At 40.9% G+C, this 18,486-nt stretch overlaps 1 protein-coding gene across 2 annotated transcripts in view; it reads right to left on the bottom strand.

Moving 5' to 3' along the window:
* Positions 1 to 8,947: 8,947 nt before the first annotated feature.
* The window catches only part of arhgef2a (Rho guanine nucleotide exchange factor (GEF) 2a), a 33,210-nt gene continuing 23,671 nt past the window's right edge, over positions 8,948 to 18,486 (bottom strand). Inside the window, exons 18-23 of one of the 2 annotated variants that reach the window (XM_025902344.1) lie at positions 16,909 to 16,958; positions 16,010 to 16,045; positions 15,874 to 15,924; positions 11,554 to 11,874; positions 10,795 to 11,007; positions 8,948 to 9,206 (exon numbers count right to left, since the gene is read on the bottom strand). In XM_025902344.1, coding sequence (XP_025758129.1) covers positions 10,828 to 11,007; positions 11,554 to 11,874; positions 15,874 to 15,924; positions 16,010 to 16,045; positions 16,909 to 16,958 — 638 coding nt within the window. In that variant the 3' untranslated portion in view covers positions 8,948 to 9,206; positions 10,795 to 10,827. The remainder of the gene's footprint in view (positions 9,207 to 10,794; positions 11,008 to 11,553; positions 11,875 to 15,873; positions 15,925 to 16,009; positions 16,046 to 16,908; positions 16,959 to 18,486) is intronic. The other variant, XM_003455249.5, reaches the window with a different exon arrangement.

The raw sequence follows: 18,486 nt of genomic DNA, 5'->3' as shown, positions 1-18,486 counted from the left end.
CCACAGGTGGAGGTTTAAAAATTACATGCTAGGAGACTCTGACTTTATCTCATATATGAACACTAATATTGAAATATTCCTTGATGCCAATTCAAATTCCTCTTCATATGCCAATATCTGGGAAGCTCTCAAAGCCTATATGAGAGGTATGTTTATATCATACGGTGCCAACAAGGTTAAAAAAATTAGAGAAAAGATAACCAAATTGGAGATTGACATTAAAAACCTGGAGCAGGAATATTTTGCTACTAAAAAGGAAGAATACCTCAATACATTAACAAAAATAAGGATGCAATATGATAATTTATGCACCAGCAGAGCGGAAGCAGCCATGGCAAGAACTAGATATCACTACCAATTTGGAAACAAAACAAGTAAACTACTGGCCTGGCAAATTAAGAAAGAAACATCTGACAAATTTATATGGACAATATTAACGGAAGATGATAAACTTCTTGATGAATCAGCACCCATAAATGCCGAGTTTAAACGGTTCTATGAAGATTTGTATAAATCTGAGCAAGGGGCTGACAGTACTGCTGCAAAAAGATCTATAGATGGAATAACCCTTCCCAAATTATATAATGAGGACAAAGAACTGCTTGATGCAGATATATCTGAGATGGAGGTACTCCGAGCCCTCAAGTGTTTACAAAATAATAAGACCCCTGGACCAGATGGATTCTCAGTCGATTATTATAAGGCTTTCTCTAATGAATTATTGACACCACTTACAAATATGATTAAAGAAGCTTTAGAAAATAGTAAATTACCAGAATCATTGGAAATCGCAACAATCACATTACTTCCAAAAAGGGGAAGGACAAACAGAGATGTGACTCTTACAGACCCCTCAGCCTCTTAAATGCAGATTATAAAATATTATCCAAAATAATTGCACTCAGATTGGAAGACATTATGCCTAAGATAATACATGCTGACCAAACAGGTTTAATTAAAAACAGGCACGGAGCAGAGAATGTGCGACGTTTGCTCCATATACTGAACACTGCTCAAAAAAAAACAAGACCCCCTGCTAATAATCTCCATGGATGCTAATAAAGCGTTTGACAGGATTGAGCCAAATTTTCTATTTCGGGCGTTGGAAGCTATGGGCTTTGGAGAGAAGTTCACCCGCTATGTTAGGACACCTTTTAATGCCCCCAGAGCCAATATCATAACAAATGATGTGCTCTCAGGCACTTTCTCTTTAACCACAGGCTGCAGACAAGGTTGTCCAAGCTCCCCCTTGCTCTTCGCGATTGCGATCGAACCACTAGCAGCTGCCATTCGTACTAGTGCTTCCATATCTGGAATCAAATTTGGCACAAGTGAACATAAACTTTCTCTATACGCAGATGATTTCCTACTATATATAACAGACCCTCTTAAATCAATTCCCTCTTTAATGAAGTGTCTTAAAGTGCAGTGCAGCCTCAGGATACAAGTTAAACTATATCAAAAGTGAGATTATGCCATTAAATATACAAGATAGCCGTATTAGAGCTCTTACTGACCCATTACAGTGGTGTAATAATGGCTTTACGTATTTGGGTATACAAATTGGTAAATCCGAGGATCAAATATTCAAACTAAATTATATCAAACTGTTGGAGCAAACCAAACTTAATATTCAGAGATGGATGGATTTCCCATTATCTCTCATAGGGAGAATTAATGTTATTAAAATGAACACTTTGCCTAAGTACATTTACCTATTTCAATGTCTCCCTACAAATGTTCCTAAAAGTTTCTTCAAAGAGCTTAATAAACTTATAACTTCTTTCATATGGCAAAAGAAAAATCCAAGAGTCAAACTCTCCTCTCTACAGGCCCCGTATTCAAGGGGAGGACTTAATTTACCAAACTTTAGGAACTATTATCTTGCCTCCCAGTACCGATCAATTTGGATATGGCTACATGCAGAGAGGAGTGAGGCTAGATGGGTTCGAATAGAACAACATGAGGTGAACCCCATACCATTAAAAGATGTTCCATTTTTAGGTACAAAAAAATGTCTATCCAAGCTCACAAATAATTCGTTAATATTAAACAATCTCACTTGCTTCTGAAAATAAATATCTCTTTTCTTAGAAGGACACCCCTATGGGGCAACCCTGATCTCTCTCATCATATTGCCGACCCAATATTGCGGGGATGGAAGGACAGAAATATACGAACTGTTGCTGACTTATACAATAATGATACATTTATTGACTTTCAACAACTAAAGGAAAAATTCAAACTTCCAGGACAAAGTTTCTTCAAATTCCTACAAATAAGAGAGTGGGTCAAAGAGAAATCCAAAGGGGTATTCCCCAAGATACCAAAAGAAACTCCTCTTGAAACCCATCTTTGCACCAAACCATGGAAGTCAATAAAAGGAATAGCATCTTCTATATATGCTATTATCAATGAAAAGTTACCTGACCACAACAAAGCATCCATAAAAGGAAAATGGGAAACAGACCTGGGCTATGTCTATGAAGAGATAGAATGGCACCATTTATTGGAACAGGCACATACCATGTTAATTTCTACAAAACACAGGCAAATGCAATTCAATATACTTCATAGGATATATTACACCCCTTACAGGTTACATAAAATTGATAGTAATTATTCTCCCAGATGCTTGAGATGTAAGGTGACAGATGGTGATCTCCTGCACATGCTGTGGAATTGCCCAGTGATAGAAGAATTTTGGAGACGGACCATTGAAATAATCTCGAGGGTAATGGGGATCCAAATTAAACTGGACCCAAAACTATGGATTCTAGGTGACACAGGTTCTATCAATGTGAATTACCATAAGAAATATTTTATTTTACTTGCGAGTACAGCAGTGAAAAAATGTATTCTGTTACATTGGAAATCTGAAAATTCTCCAACATTGAAACACTGGATCAATGAGCTAGTGTCCTACTGCACAGCTGAGAAGATATCGTATAGTGCAAAAGGGAAGTATGGAACCTTTGAAAAAATCTGGGGCCCCTTCCTGGCAGTGCTACCGTCTCTGGACCTAACAGATCATAGAGGTGACGCAAACCCCCCTGGGTCTGCCTTGAGTTGATCCCCGGTTGGGCCTTCATGACTCGATCTCCTGAATGCTGTAGTTTTATTTTGGGGGGTGTTGAGTCCTGTGCATGAGAGTTTCTATAGATAGGTGTAAATATGGGCTGTCTGGATATACGAATGTGATGAGGTTGAGAGCCATACAGGGGTAAAGGGGTGGGGGGATGGTGGGAGGGGTTCACATGATGTGTTCTGTGTTTTTTGTTTTGCTCACTTTTTTTTTTCACATTTTTTCTGTAATTATCAATGTTATTATTATTATTATTATTATTATCATTATTATTATGTTTTTACTTTTTGTGTTTGGTTTTCGGATGTCTGAGGTTATCCTTGAAAGGCATAGATACAAGAGTGTGCACCTGGGAGTGCTTCTGTGGTCATACTAGCCTGCCATGTTGTGGCTAGTTGTTGATGCTTGCTCTGTGCCATAGTTGTGAGTTTTCTGTTTGTTTGTTTGTTTGTTTGCTTTGTTGGTTTGTTTATTTTTGTTTGTTTTCCAATTTAAAAATGAAAATAAAGCTTATATTTTTAAAAAAAAGTAATGACTTAAATAGAACCCGCCTGACAAAGTAGAGTAGACCAAAAAGTTCTCAAAAGCCAGATATCATCTCGCGATCCTGCGACTCATCCAGAGGTCACAAAAAAAAACCAAAGAACAACATCCGAAGAACTGCTTGCCTCACTTCTCTCAGTTATGGACACTGTTATGGACTCCAACATAAAACAAGAGACTGCCATGCAGGTCATTTTTGTCCAAAGTTCCAAGACAAAAACCACTGTTGAACAAAAGGAACATAAAGACTCGTCTCAGTTTTGCCAGAAAACATCTTGATGATCCCCAAGACTTTTGGGAAAATACTCTATGGACTGATGAGACAAAGGTTGAACCTTTTGGAAGGTGTGTTTCCCATTCATCTGCAGTAAAAGTAACACAACATTTCACAATAGGAACATCATACCACAGTAAAATATGGTGGTGGTCTGGGGCTGTTGTGCTGAATCATGACCTGGAAGACTCTCTGTGGTAAATGGAAGCATGAATTCTGGTGTTTACCAAAACATCCTGAAGGAGAATTTCTGGCCATCTGTTCATGACATCAAGCTGAAGTTGGGTTCTGCAGCAGAACAATGATCCAAAACACATCATGAAGTATGTGGTACATCTCCAAGAAGTCTACGGGGTGAGGGGAGTAACATAAATCTAGAAATAGAAATCAAGCTAGGCAAAAACATAAGCCTAATGAAAAAACAGGCAAACAAACCAAGGCTTCCAGAAACATCTGACATTCTGACACCGAAAAAATGGCCAAAGACCCAGAAGCGGGTCTTGTTCACAAGTGACAGGAGAAGGGAGTGGGAGATCGACAGACAGGTTGGTGCTGTGGCTGCAGTGATGCGGACACTGTACCTGTCTGTTGTGGTGAAGAGAGAGCTGAGTGTAAAAGCAAAGCTCTCAACATCAGAAAAGGAGACATGTCCCATCATGACTGTTGATGGCTGAAGAGATGGGCCCTCTGATACAAAAGAGTAAGCCAGTGACAGAGAATAAGACCCTCAGAACCAGGCCACACAGGACTCCTGGACTCCTGAACTGTTCAGCCATCTGGGAGGGGCTCAGAGTAGAGCCGCTGCTCCTCCACATCGAAAGGAGCCATTTGAGGTGGTTCGGGCATCTGACAGGATGCCTCCTGGGCGAGGTGTTCCGGGCATGTCTCACTGGGAGGAGGCCCCGGGGCAGACCCAGGACACACTGGAGAGATTATATCTGCCTGGGAATGCCTTCCCACATAGCAAAATTGGTATGGTCCGGATCTGGCCCACACAATGTGCTTACACATGGCCCACATACCGCAAAGAATTACGGCCCTTTGGTGGCCCAGGTCTGGTTTGCCAGAGGTGGCCCACACATGGGCCAGCAGCAGACACACTGGTGGCCCTGTGCTGGCCCAGAACAGTTTCAGCTCTGGCCTCAGATGTCAGCCTAATGTGTACCTTAATCAAGCCATGTAATAACAATATGTGCCGGAACTTAATAGTGCAAAAGAGAGTGAATGGACTGATTCTTACGTAGTGTTTTTCTACTCTCTCGCATTACTCAAAGTGTGATATACAACATGCCACATTCACACACTTTCTCTAAACTGAGTGCTTCCTAACTACATTTATACACTTTCATACTCTTGACATGCAGACTGGAGGAGCCAGGGATCAAACCACTAACCTTCTGATCAGTAGGTGACCTGCGCTACCCCCTGAGCTACAGCCACCCAGTGGTAAACATGAGTAAACCCTCACTAGGTTTTGGATAAAGTGTACACTCACAAACCTGTCAACCCTGCATTTGAAACGTTGGCTACCATAGCAGTATAGTATTGCAACATGGCATTTGGATCTTCTAACTAAAATAGGAAAATAGGAACATAAATAGTGCCATCATTGCTAGAGCTGGCCCACATCTGGTTGACATACACCCTGCCATGACACCAGTCAGTCAGAAGTGCCAGCTTGATGCCAGATCTGGGCCAGACCTGTTTTCTATGAGCCTGGGCCACATAAACCAAACCATAATCAAGCCAGATATAGCATGCCATGACATAAACAGTCTCATCTATGCCAGGCCTGGCCCACATCTGGATGACATACATCTTATCATGCCAGAAGTCAGCCAACAGTGCCGGCTTGATACCAGATCCGTGCCCGACCTGTCTGCTATGTGGTTTGGTGTTCCCTCGGATAAGCTGGAGGAGGTGGGCAGGGAGAGGGAGGTCAAAATCCTGACCTGAATCTGATTGAGATGCTGAGATTTTGTAAGAAGCTGAGAAACATAAGCTGGAACTTGACAGTCATTAAGGTCATGGTCTTGAGAGCATGAAAATGACAGCTGGACTTCTTAAGGATCCTGCTGCAGCCACATTTGTTTTATTCTAATAACACTCCTCCTCCATCAGGGGTCACCACAGCAGATCATCTCCTTCCATCTCACCCCATCTCGAGTATCCTCCTCTGTCACACAAATCTTTTACAGATTTTTCTTCACTACATCCACAAATCTTTTCTGTGTTTTTCTTTTTTACCTCCTGCCACATTCAGGGTCTTTTGTCCAATATATCCACAGTCCCTCCTCTGTTTATGTCCAAACCATCTTAACCTTGCCTCTCTAACTTCACCAGATGTTTTTTAGACAAAATAAGTCAATATGTTGATCGATTATAAAATCTTTTCAAAACAGATAATCATAAAAAGAGTCTCCTAATGTTTGGTGTTATGGGGGGAGGAGGGAGCTGCAGAGAGCCTTGTAAGACTACAACTCTTAATTCCTGGTCTTTACTTTGGGTAGTGTTGATTTAATAAATTAATCCTTATTTCTCTAAATGACAGCTGCACCATCTAAAGTGGAATGACGAAAACTCTCCTAATAAGACCAGATCAGTTATCAGTAATGACCACATTGTGTTTTTGGACAACACATAGACAGCTAGCAGATGAAGGATGACATGTAGCTATGTAATCAGTGGTCAGATTGGGAGTCTGATCAAATCTGATTCAAGTCAACTCCTCTACAGAGAGCTTACCAAAGGAGGTGCTGCTCTGATAGTTGAACTGGGTCTGTCTAACCTTCTCGGCCCTGTGGCTTTCCCACACCAGACGTATGCACAGAGGTCACACATACAAACATCTTGAGAGGGAATCCTTATGCACTGAGAACAAAGCATTGAACATACCGAGCTGACATTATTTTTACTTTCCTGGGGTTGTTTTAACATATGGTTTCCTGGTTGTGGCTACAGATCTGGCCACCTGCACTACTTTGTGCAGGTACCCCTTTCTGCCGTCCCTGCAAACCAGTTTTAGAAAAGAGAAATCATATAATAAAGAAAATAATTGACACCAGAATATATTTCAGGTTATATATTTTATGTAGTAATACAAATAGCACAATTGGAAAAGGGTGTGCAAAAGTAATTACAGTCCTTGTTTTTGGCTTACATTGTATTTAACCTTATATTGTAACAGGCAAACGCTCTGTGCAATGAATCCACACTTTGATGCTACTATCTCATACATTCTCATACATACAGTATTTTTGTTTTCAGTTGCTTTAGACCATTATTTACAGTCAAAATGTTGCAAATCCTGTCTTTTTAATCAATAGATGTGCTAAATTATATCTCAGCTGACCCAATGAATTAGTTATAACTAATTCAAATCAGTTTACATCCAGATTCACTGCAAATTTGCAGTTTTATGCAAGTCAGATCAAATACGGTTGATTTTTCTGGCAAAAAACATGACAGTAGTATATCTCATGCAGAAGTCACATAAATTACCATTTAAAAAGTCACTATTGTTTCTACAATATCTAAACTTTAATTATGCATCTGGACCAAATAAAGACTTGTAAAGGTGGTCAAAAACTGTTACTGAAAATCTGTAGGTGAAAAGAAAAGAAGAAGAAAAATGTTCACCTCAGATGCACACATGCTGAGAAAAAAGCTAGGCTGTTCCTTTAACTCCATATCATATCGTGTGACACCTGGATCATGAAAAGGTTTCCACTGTCTTGGCTACCAGAGTTAGTCAGATGGTGGTGTTGATGATGGCACTGATCCTGTCTTAAGTCTGCAGAGCATGATTTGAATAAGCTGGCTTTTTTTGGAACATCTGTTGGGCACTGAAGATGTGAGAACTGAACACTTTTACCTACCAGGAAATAGTCTACACCCCCCTGAGGGGAAGAATAGAGCCCACAAAAACAAAGTGCAAATCTCATGTAATCAGTCACTGAAGTGAAATTAAAGAAAGCCTGGCTTCAACATAGGGGAAACTACCCAAAGCCCTTAATTATCATAAATGTCTTCAAGAAATACAAGCTGAGGGATGTAAAGTTGTCCTCATAATCTCATGACCTGAACATCATCTTTGGAGAGATTAAACATGCTGTGCATGCAAAGATCATCGAAAACATCTCAGAAAGTGAAGAGTGGCTGAAAATTCCTAAATCCAAAATGAAAACACTCAGAAAACATTTAGATCAGCGGTCTCCAACCTTTTTGTGCCACGGGCCGGTTTATGTCCGACAATATTTTCACGGACCGGCCTTTCAGGTGTCGCGGATATGTACAATAAAATAAAACCAGTACCGGTACCAAAAAAAGAAGATTTATTCATAACACAGGAAAAGACCCAGGGAAACCGAGTTAATGATAAAAACGATTAAAAGAAATAACGATAAAAACCAATAAAACCCGAGCCTCAACCCTCGCAGCCCGGTACCAAACGACTCACGGACCGGTACCGGTCTGTGGCCCGGGGGTTGGGGACCGCTGCTTTAGAGTTGTGATACCTGATAGAAAAAGTTCAACATTGATATAGTTACTTGCAGTAGTTAATATGTAAGACAAGTACTTTTTGCATACAACTGTATGTCGTCATCAAAGTATTACAACAATTAGGCACATGGGTTAGTAATTAATGAAAAAACAGTACTGCAGATAATACAGAGCAACAGAAGAGATATTGATACACAGAACATGAAAAAACAGAGCATGACATGTATGTGCTGCATCCTCCCCTTGCTGTTGGCCACAGTAGGGATCAAACTGTAGGCCGATGTATCACGTCATAAGAATTTCAACACAACATTCGAACAAACAGTGCAGTGTATCTACAATCGAAGCCCATCATTTGCCAGCGCCTAATGCACGAACTTTAAAAGTTTAATATATCAACAGCTTATTGATGGCAAATTGAAAGCAGGTGAAATGATGCAGTACTGTCACTGTCAGACCGGTTGATGGTTAGTATTGATTTTGTAAAATGTTTAAGTTATAGTTGTTTTTTAAATTTTATTTTATATTTTGTGTTTTTTTTCCAAGTCCAAGACCATTGGGTAAAGTATTGATAAAAATCTTGTTTTCATTAAGACATTAAGACATTAGTAGCTGTAATACTTGTAAGTTTATCATGCAACGTGTGATTAAATGTTAAACTCACGGCCACGTCAACACAAACTACTCAAAAACAAAGCAGACCAAAATATCAAGACTTCAGATGAGCAAATATATTCATACAGTCATTAGTAGAATGAAAACATGCCAAGGATCAGATCTCCTCTGGAATATCGTGAAGATCTGAAAAAAAGAGAACAAATATAAATTCAGACCTCTAAAATCAGTTTAACAGTGCAGTTTTTTAGTATCAAGTATCCAAACATAATGTGGGGAGGAACAAATCAAATTAAAGTTCATGTGTTTTGTTTGAGGAATGAGGGACAAGGATACAAAGGCAGTGAATAAACTCGTTGGTGGCTGGATTTCTGGAGTCACCCCAAGTTCTTTAAAGCTCTGAATGTTGTGGAGCTGTTCGGATTTATACAGCTTTGCAACATTGCATGGGAATTGTGGGGGGTACCTCTGGACTGGAAAGCTGGCTGGGGGTTGTTGTATAAAAAGCTAAGTGTAAACATGTACTCCATCTTTTTTCTGGGAAATCAAAAAGTAAATGGTTTGGGAAATGGTGTAGGCTATGTCTTCATATCAGACAACCAAGTACAGTAAAAGGTCTTAAGTTTGGTATTTGCATTTGGATGCTGAGGAGAAGGGCTTAGACTAAAATGGAAGAAATCAAATGGGAACATTAGGAGTACCAAACCAAATCAGCAGTTTGGTACATTTATTAGTTACATTTATTTACATCTACAGATGACGATAAAGTTATTTTGTCAGAAAGTATGTTGTAACATTTCTAAACATACTGTCCTGCTGCATGCTCAATTATACAGGTAAGTAAATCCCAAAAGGTTGATTCTGTTCATCTGGATGTTTTCAGTGGGTGAAACGTTTCGTCACACATTCAAGTGACTTCTTCAGTCTCAGTTGACTGCAGGTCAGTAACTTGATCATTAGTATGCAAATTGTCATGACCAATGATCAACAACCACTGATCAGTCGCCATGAGTACCATTCACAGAGAGCTGGGGAATGGCTGCAATAACAGAAGAGCCACCTCGTCAGGCCAGGACTCTGCAGTCTATTCACACCTACAGGCCAGTGGACACTTTCAATGATGAAGATGTGCAGATCCTGGACAGGAAGGAACCCTGGTTTGAACGCGGAGTCAAGGAGGCCATTTACGTGAAAAGGGAAAGACCATCTCTGAATGGAGGAGGGGGCCTAAGGGTACATCTGTCACCATCTTACAATGCTGTGATTGCAGCCATTTCCCAACTCTCTGTGAATGGGACTCATGGCCATTGATCAGCAACCATTGATCAATGGTTGCTGATCAATGGTCATGAGAATTTGCATAATTATGATTAAGGAACTGACCTCACAGCCCATTGTTCCTTCAGTGGGCTGGTTTCAGTCATTATGCAAATGTACTGTTTATAAGGTTTGGGGAAACCTGCAGTCAGCTGAGACTGAAGAAGTCACTTGGATGAGTGACGAAACGTTTCGCCCACTGAAAATGTCCAGATGAACAGAATCAAACTTTTGGGGTTCTAAACATTCTAGTTTTCTTTTGTAAGGAAAAGTTATTACTATTTTTTACACAATAACAAAATCATTTTCAGAAAAAACAACTGAGGGTTATTTTTCAGTTAACACTCAATATAATTTGGGCTGTCACTTGAGAAAGTGCTGTGCCAAAAAAAAAGAAATGGTAAATGGACAAAAACATTCGGGACAGAATTATATATATAATTATAGATATAAATACATAGACAGTAGTCGGTCACATCGTGTCTGTCTGTTAACCTTTGGAGCTTTCAGATGCAGTCCCATCGTCATCATCATCATCTGACGTCACATATACCTCTAGGTCAATGACTTGCTGCAGGTTTGACTGGTGAACAGAATCTTGGTTGGCTTGCATGTTATAAACTCCAGTAGAGATCTCTGTTTCTGACTGCATTGACAAAGGCTTAGACATCTAGGAAAGAGCAAAGAAACATGGGTAATGGGTACAGAAAACAACGCTTCTCTAATGAAGAGAACACAGCTGATTTATAACAACCAACAGGTTTATTTTATTCCTCTCAGAGGTTGTTTCTTCAGGCTTCTCTGCCTCTTTGTCAAATGCTTAACTTCCAAAGATCAACCTATTGGCTCTGCATTCAGTTATCAACCTAGCTCAGTCATCACCAGATCATTGCATCAGCCAGAGATAGTGTGCTGTTCTGGTCATGTTACCAGTCAGTTTGTTTTTCACAGCTATCCTCTTTTTCTGTTCTGATCCCCATCGAGCATATGTGATGGTCTGTATTCCTATGGACGACCTGCATCTCCTGATGCGTTGTTCCAACTTTCTGTAAATAAACCTGTCGACCTTTTCCCTGTGTCCTCTGTGTGTGGGTTCATGATTCTGTTTATGACAGAAGGATCTGGCCTCCGTGGAGTTAAAATTTGTTTAAAATCTGTGTCTTAGTGCGCCTTGTTGCCCCCATTGTACTATTTCAGTATAAGTAACTGAACTTACCTGAGAGGCCTGTTCTCCATACCGCTGTGAAGCAGGTGCAACCCCACTGCTCGCTTTCATTTGTCGGACCTGCCTCTCTAGCTCAGCCCGGGCCCTCTCGCTGTCTTTGAACCGATTTTCTGCATCCCTCAGTCTCAGCAGCTCTTCCTGCAGCAGGCTGTGTTGTCTCTGCAGAAGCGCCAGTTCTCCTATGGTTGACAATACAGTGGCTTCCCGATGTCCTCCATCTCGCAACAGAGGGCGCCATACTTCACTTGGAGACATAGTCCCTTGTTGCTGCAGTAACAGCTCCAAGATTGAGTCTTGCTTAATAACAGCACCCTGCCATATTACAAGGAGAATCCAGTGTCAAATATTTTTGGGTTGGGACAGAGTCAAATATGGTGTGTGTCTGTTATGTTGAGCGTCACCTCAAACACCTTAGAAAGATTCCACACAGCTAAGAAATGAAAGATGGATTCCCTTCCTTGTTTCTGGTAGATTTGACTTTTATTTACAAATATTTCAAACCAATTGACCAAATAAGCACCAAAAGACTGCTGCTGATCACCTTTAGTTTAGCTTTTACTGTGAAAAAAAACCATGTATAAATAAAGAAATATTAAGCACTAAATTTACAGAAAGACATAAGAGAGAAAAATAGAAAAGTGATCAATTGCACATAAAAAAAGTGACAGGACTGAGCAGCGGTACAAGTTTGAGCAGCACAAGATTAAAAGTGTCCATTTGTGCAGTGTTGCACGGAGTGTGAGTTCATGCGTCTCATGTCTGCATGTCTTATGATGGGAAGCTGGTGTTGTCATGGCTACGTCTCTCAGTGTTTCCTGTTTTATTTTGTAGAGTCAGGAGTCTCCATGTTCAGTGTGTTTTGTTTTACTTCCCCTGTGGTGTCATTATGTTCATTTGTGTCAGCTGTTTCCTCATGTGTTCCCACTTCCCGTGATCACCTCCTGTGTGCATTCAGGCTGTGTCAGGTCATGTCACAGAGATCTTACTGCTGAGGTTCATGTTGGGGTTATTTCATAGTTCTATAGTCCCAGGTACCTGATCAGTTCCATGTCCATGTCTCTCGCCACAGTTTTCATAGTTATTTAGTTTTCCCAGTTTAGGTTTCAGTTAGTTGTCGCTATTTTTCGCCTTTGCTTGATTTTTGTATTCATGCTTACCAGCCACAATAAACGGCTCACTTTTGTTTAAACCTTAGTCCCATCTTCTTCTCTGTCTGAGATTGGGTCCTCCATCTCACTCTACACACAGTCAGCTCCCACTGACAACACCTGCACTACTACAACTATCTCCTGGGACTGAACAACGCTGCATTCATTCTGAGGACAATGGTCTGGAAGCTGGTAAACTGTTGCCCAAGGAAGAAACGTAAGAGGCTGGATCCTGTCACAGTGTCCTTTGTTGTTGTTGTTTTCACTTTTTTTGTAGCAACAACTGGATGAGACACTTGTGAGAGTCATCGTTTTGGTAAATGGACTGATTCTTATATAGCACTTTTCTACTCTCCCGGAGTACTCAAAGCGCTGTATACAACATGCCTCTTTCACCGATTTACACCCACTCATACAAGCTCTTCTAAACACAAGTGGAACTAATCTACATTCACACACCCTGAATGTGAATGCTACCAAGCAGGTGTTGTGTTAGGAGACCTGGGTCGTTGACCCAGAGTTTTGAGGTTTTTTTACTATTGTACTTTGATTCTGCCATTATCTATTGTTTCTAGTCTTTTGGTTTCTTTGTTAATGTTCTGGTTTCTGTCTGTGTTTCTTAGTTGCTCTGTCTCCCCTGTCTTCTGTGTCCCCTTGTCAAGTCCATGTCTCTGTGTTATGTTTCCTGTTTTACTTTGAAAGTCCTTCTCATGTTAATGGGTGTTTCTCAATATGCGTACTTGTGCGTACTTGCGTTCTCGTGTACTCGTGATACGTCATCAGTCGGAGACCAAGTACTGTTCCAATTCGAAGTACGCATCAAGCCGAGAACGCGAAAAAGTCCCGGATGTGTTCTCGCTCCGCCCGTTTTATTAAGCATGCATCGGTGTGGACTTGGGACAGCTAAATATCCCAGAATGCATTTCGTCCAAAACTCAACAGCGGACTCCCGGCACATCGTTTTCAACCCCCCCCCGCTCGCGGACTTCTCACTACTCAGGTTAAAGAAACCCCAGCAGCTGTCTATAGTATTGAGTGTCCACTAGAATAGAAATAAAAGCGTTCTAACATCTCACCTGCTTGTTTTTATTAAGGTATGTACACGTATGTACATGTACACTATTTTTATTAATAGAGGTTTCACTACTGAGGTTAAAAATGATATATAAGTCACTTAGATCACTTCTAAATGTTAATGTTTGGTTTATTTCAGTGTTTTATTTGTTCCTGAGTAAACCGGTTTGGCTGTGATTACAGTTAAGCTTCATAACATGTTACTCACAGTTAAATTAAGAGGGGACGGCAGTAAAAACTCCGGACCTGTGACATCATCACGTACGCAGGTGTTCCAATTGTACAAATCGTGAGTCCGTGCTCGCGTTCTCGGCGGGTACGTACTCCCGTGCGTTCTCGGCGAGTACGTACTCACCGAGAACGCGAGTACGTACTCACCGAGAACGCGAGTACGTACTCGCGTACTTGGGCATTGATAAACGGCCAATGTGTCTGGTTTTGCTTCCCTTGTCTCGTCAGCCCTGATTTGCCCCAGCTGTGTTTCCCTCCTGTCTCTCATTCCCTGATTGCTCCCTCTGTGTATTTAAGCCTTGTGTTTCTGTGTCAGTGTTGTGATCTACCATCATCCCATGCTGTGTGTTCCGTCCTTTGGCCTGCCAGTTTAGTTTTCTGTGTTTCCAGTGTAGCCAGTTCTGTTTTGTCATTTAGAAATAAATCTTTGTTTTGAGTCTGTACTTTTGGGTCCACCTTGCCGTCACTACTGCCTGCACACAGCCTTCACATGACAGAAGATTGCGACCAGAACATGGACCCCGCAGACTGTTCCGCCTTGAAGTTTGAGGCCGAAATAAAGAGGTTGGTTAATTTGCTGGACCGTATCTCTCAGGCCGATAGCTTACAGGCTATGGCTGTGGGACTGAGCGTGGTGGAGGCAATGATTAAGACCAACCCCCGGCTTCATCAATTCTCCATGAACACTAATCTTGGCAGCACTATAGCCGCGTGGAGGGAGCACGTCAGATCCAGTGAGCTTATCTCTCTCTCCACGTCAACACAGCAGCAGAAGGAGCTCGCTGTGAAGCAGCTGCGTTCGCCACAGCAGCACAGACGTTTCTGCTGGAGGTTCTGGAGCACCGCTCCTGTGTGACGAGCCGGAGGATTTGCAGCCCGGTCAGCTGGAGGGTTTGCGGCCCGACTCACCTCCTCCCCCTTCATGAATGTTTATTGCACTCTCCGCTCAAGCGTTCCAATCCCGGACCTTCTGCAATTTCTTTCACTGTGAGCAAGACTGTTTTTCACTCAGAGGATTCTATTCTGCCTGAATCGGTTTATTCAGAGAATGTAAGTCTTGTTCCCCCTGGAGGGTCCGAGGGGCCCGTCCAGCCTTCATCGCCTGCCGCACCACCACCTGCGGCTTCCATGCCGTCACCTGCAGCACCATCGTCTGGTCCTGCCGCTGCCATCCGCACAGCCGGCTTCTGGACCTCCTTCGCCTGTGTCGCCGCCGCTGCCTTCCGCGTGGCCGGCCTCCAGACCTCCTTCACCTGCGCTGCCGCCGCCGTTGCTTTTCGCACTGTCCGCCTCCTGACTTGAACTGTTTTGGGCTGTTGTCCTGACGACCTCCGGGCCGGCCCCCTGAACCTTTCAGAACTGTTTACTGTGTTCCTGAACACTTCATGGGCTTTGTTTTGGTTTGTTTTGGACTCTGGCTCCTTGTTTTTAGTTTGTTTCGTTTGTTTGTTTGTCTAGTCCTTAAAAATGAATTATTTTCAATATTTCTTGAAGCTGTTAAATTTAGCAGCACTCAGTGCAGTTGTGGCAGTTGCCTGCCTTCGTTTTAAAAGGTTTGTTACATGATTTTCAGGAATCTTTTAAATTAAAGAGGATTACAAAAGTGAACAGGAAATACTGAGTTAAGTTATGTCAGCTAATTCTCCTCAGAGACATGCTTTTATAAAATGTAGTTATTAATCATGTTAGTTTTATAGTCAAAAAGTACATGTAATCAGAACATTGGCATTCAGATAAGCTTTTAAGTTTATCAACTTAACAAAACTAAGGTGAAGGTGACCTTGTACTTCTGTACATAGAGTGTTTGTAACATATCATGTGGTGTACGGAGTGCTGTGGCGTGTTAAGTCCGACTTACCTGGAGTGCATGAAGATAAACGCTGAGATTCACCAGCCTTTGGCAGATCTCCTGTCAAACACGAGCAGCATGCTTATTACTGGCTTCTGTTTTAAATGCACTTTAAATATACAGACATACTTTAAAAGTTACTTACCATTAGCGGCGACTTGTCTTGTCGCTTCATGCATTCCTTAATTAGGCAAAAAAGTATTCCACAGACAACAGAGAGAATGAATGAATGAAGCAAAGTTATTACAGTTCACCAACTGAGAGAAACATTTTAGACATTTCAAATTTTACGTACAGATCCTGCTCAACCTGGATGGTTACACTCATGACACACCCACACAGGGACAGAACTAACAAGGAAACAGGGGACCCGAGGCACCAATGCCCCAGACTCCACACCCAACCCAGGAGCAGCACCTACCAACGCAAGTATCCCAGGCACCATTCCCCAGCACTGCAAGGCAACATCCACCCACGTCCCCCACCACCACAAATCAGCACAGACACATAGATGCCCCTAAAACAAGAGTCCAGTGACTTCAGTGTGAACTGGAGTCACTCTGTATTGTCTTTATTATACAGGAGAGCTTAAATGTTCTCTTTCTTTTCTTAATCATTGTATTCATCAAAAACTATACTGAAATATCTATAGTGGTTCCAAAATACAAGAATTAAGGTCATATAATACATGACCTGCTGTGCTGATATTAAAATACGATTATTAGAAACATACTTGCAGTTAATGAAATTACTAAACACAAGTAAAGTTTGAATTTTACATTGAAAGCTAAATTCTTAGTGACATTATTGATGTCAAAGATGAGCATTAAACTCTAGTTTTGCTGATAAAATAAAAGTACCAAAGTCTTTTTGTTGATGCCTTAAACATGTGAATGTCTCAGTAAAACCTGCACAAAATGACTCAGCAGTCCCGTTAACTTTACTTTATGCAGCACAAAACCAAATCTGAGACAATTTGAGACCATGTTCAGTTCCATAACTGCACCTCCAAAACCTTTCCCATCACCAACTCTTTGTCCTCACCTTTGCTGCAATAAAATGCTGGGCTCCGTTGACCAACAGCTCTTGGTCACCTGAGAAGAGACAAAACACACTCAGTACTTGTCTTGGAGCGATATGTGCAATTTAACCTTTATTTTAACTGTTCAGCTGAAAAAAAAAGCGTTTTTATGTAATTCTCTGCACGCTCATCTAAGTTGTTGTTGTAACATAGTTTTCTGGTATCACTTTATAATAATGTCACACTATTATATAAGCATTAGTAAGGTATTACTAAGTGCTTAATTCATCATTTATAAAGGATTACTCTTTATGAGTATGTAATTTATAAATGCAGATATAAGTGTTTATTCTAGACTAAAAAGCTCATTCATAACATGTCCATGGCATATTTAGTGTAAAAAGGTGACTGAGTGTTTTAAAGGTTTTCTTAATACTTCAGATTATAATTATGGTTAATTCAGGCAGTTCAGGCATTTGGATGGTGGCCCAGTGCACATGTAGGCTGATGTGTCCACATATTTTCTTTTCTTTGTCATTGTAATTATACTGTGCAGTAAGCAGCCGCTGCACATCGCACTGACAGCAGTTCACTTTCATTACTGACACTGGATCGCCCAATCACATCCCTTAATGCAACCAGCCCCTCCCCTACTTTCCCCATGAATTCATGCACCTTTCTGAGAATTCAGATTTATATGGCCATTAAATAGCAGTATTTACTTACTGAGTGCAGTAACATGCTTGGGAAATCAAGAATCCATGATAACGCTCATTGATTTGGGATTCTCCTTAATGGTGGAGAACCACCTCTGAACCTGATCTCCTCCTCACCCCGTGGAGCTGCTCTGAGTTCTCACTGAATGAGGAGGAGATGGAGTCCATCCATTACTTCTTTCATTTAAGCTGTTCACCTGTGTGAAACCACTATTTAGTCTAATTCAGCTAGACTAAAGCTAACAGACCACAAACCAGACGAAAGCTTAACCTCGGGAATGATCTAAAGAAGTTCCAAAGTCTCAAACATTCCAGAGACATTTTCCTGCATTACCAGTTTAATATGATGGACCCTTTTTTATATTGTATACACTTATTTGTGAAGCTCTGTGAAATATTTATTATTGTTTTGTAAAAACAATATTCATGTTTTATGTTGAATGAAGAAATCTTAGTATGTTTAAGTTGAGCTGTCCTGTGGCTCCAACTCCTTGGTGCATCTTCCTCTTAAACCTCGCCTACAAACCTGCATTCAGTATTCTGCAAACCTCAGGTGTGTTATGTTTGCATCTGGCATTAAATATTTGTATGTTCTGTACTTCTTTCTGCGTTGTCTGCATCATGTCTCTGTTGGGAAAATAGCTGAGACTTAAATAACCCTCACTTTAGAGGTCACAGAAAATTCTTAATTAACAATTGGTAATTGTCTTAATTAACCATGAATTACACTATGAAAAAAGCATTTATAAAACGTCTAACCTCACAAACAATGAGCTCATACCTTAATCATCTTGATCATTATATAGAGAAATGGGCATCCAAATACTTTGTTATTTATGTATTTAGAAATGTTACCATGAACACAGTATGAGCTTATTAATCAAA

The sequence above is a fragment of the Oreochromis niloticus genome, linkage group LG22 (genome assembly GCF_001858045.2).
Source record: "Oreochromis niloticus isolate F11D_XX linkage group LG22, O_niloticus_UMD_NMBU, whole genome shotgun sequence".
NCBI lineage: Eukaryota > Metazoa > Chordata > Actinopteri > Cichliformes > Cichlidae > Oreochromis > Oreochromis niloticus.
This window is presented reverse-complemented; position numbering and strand designations above follow the sequence as displayed.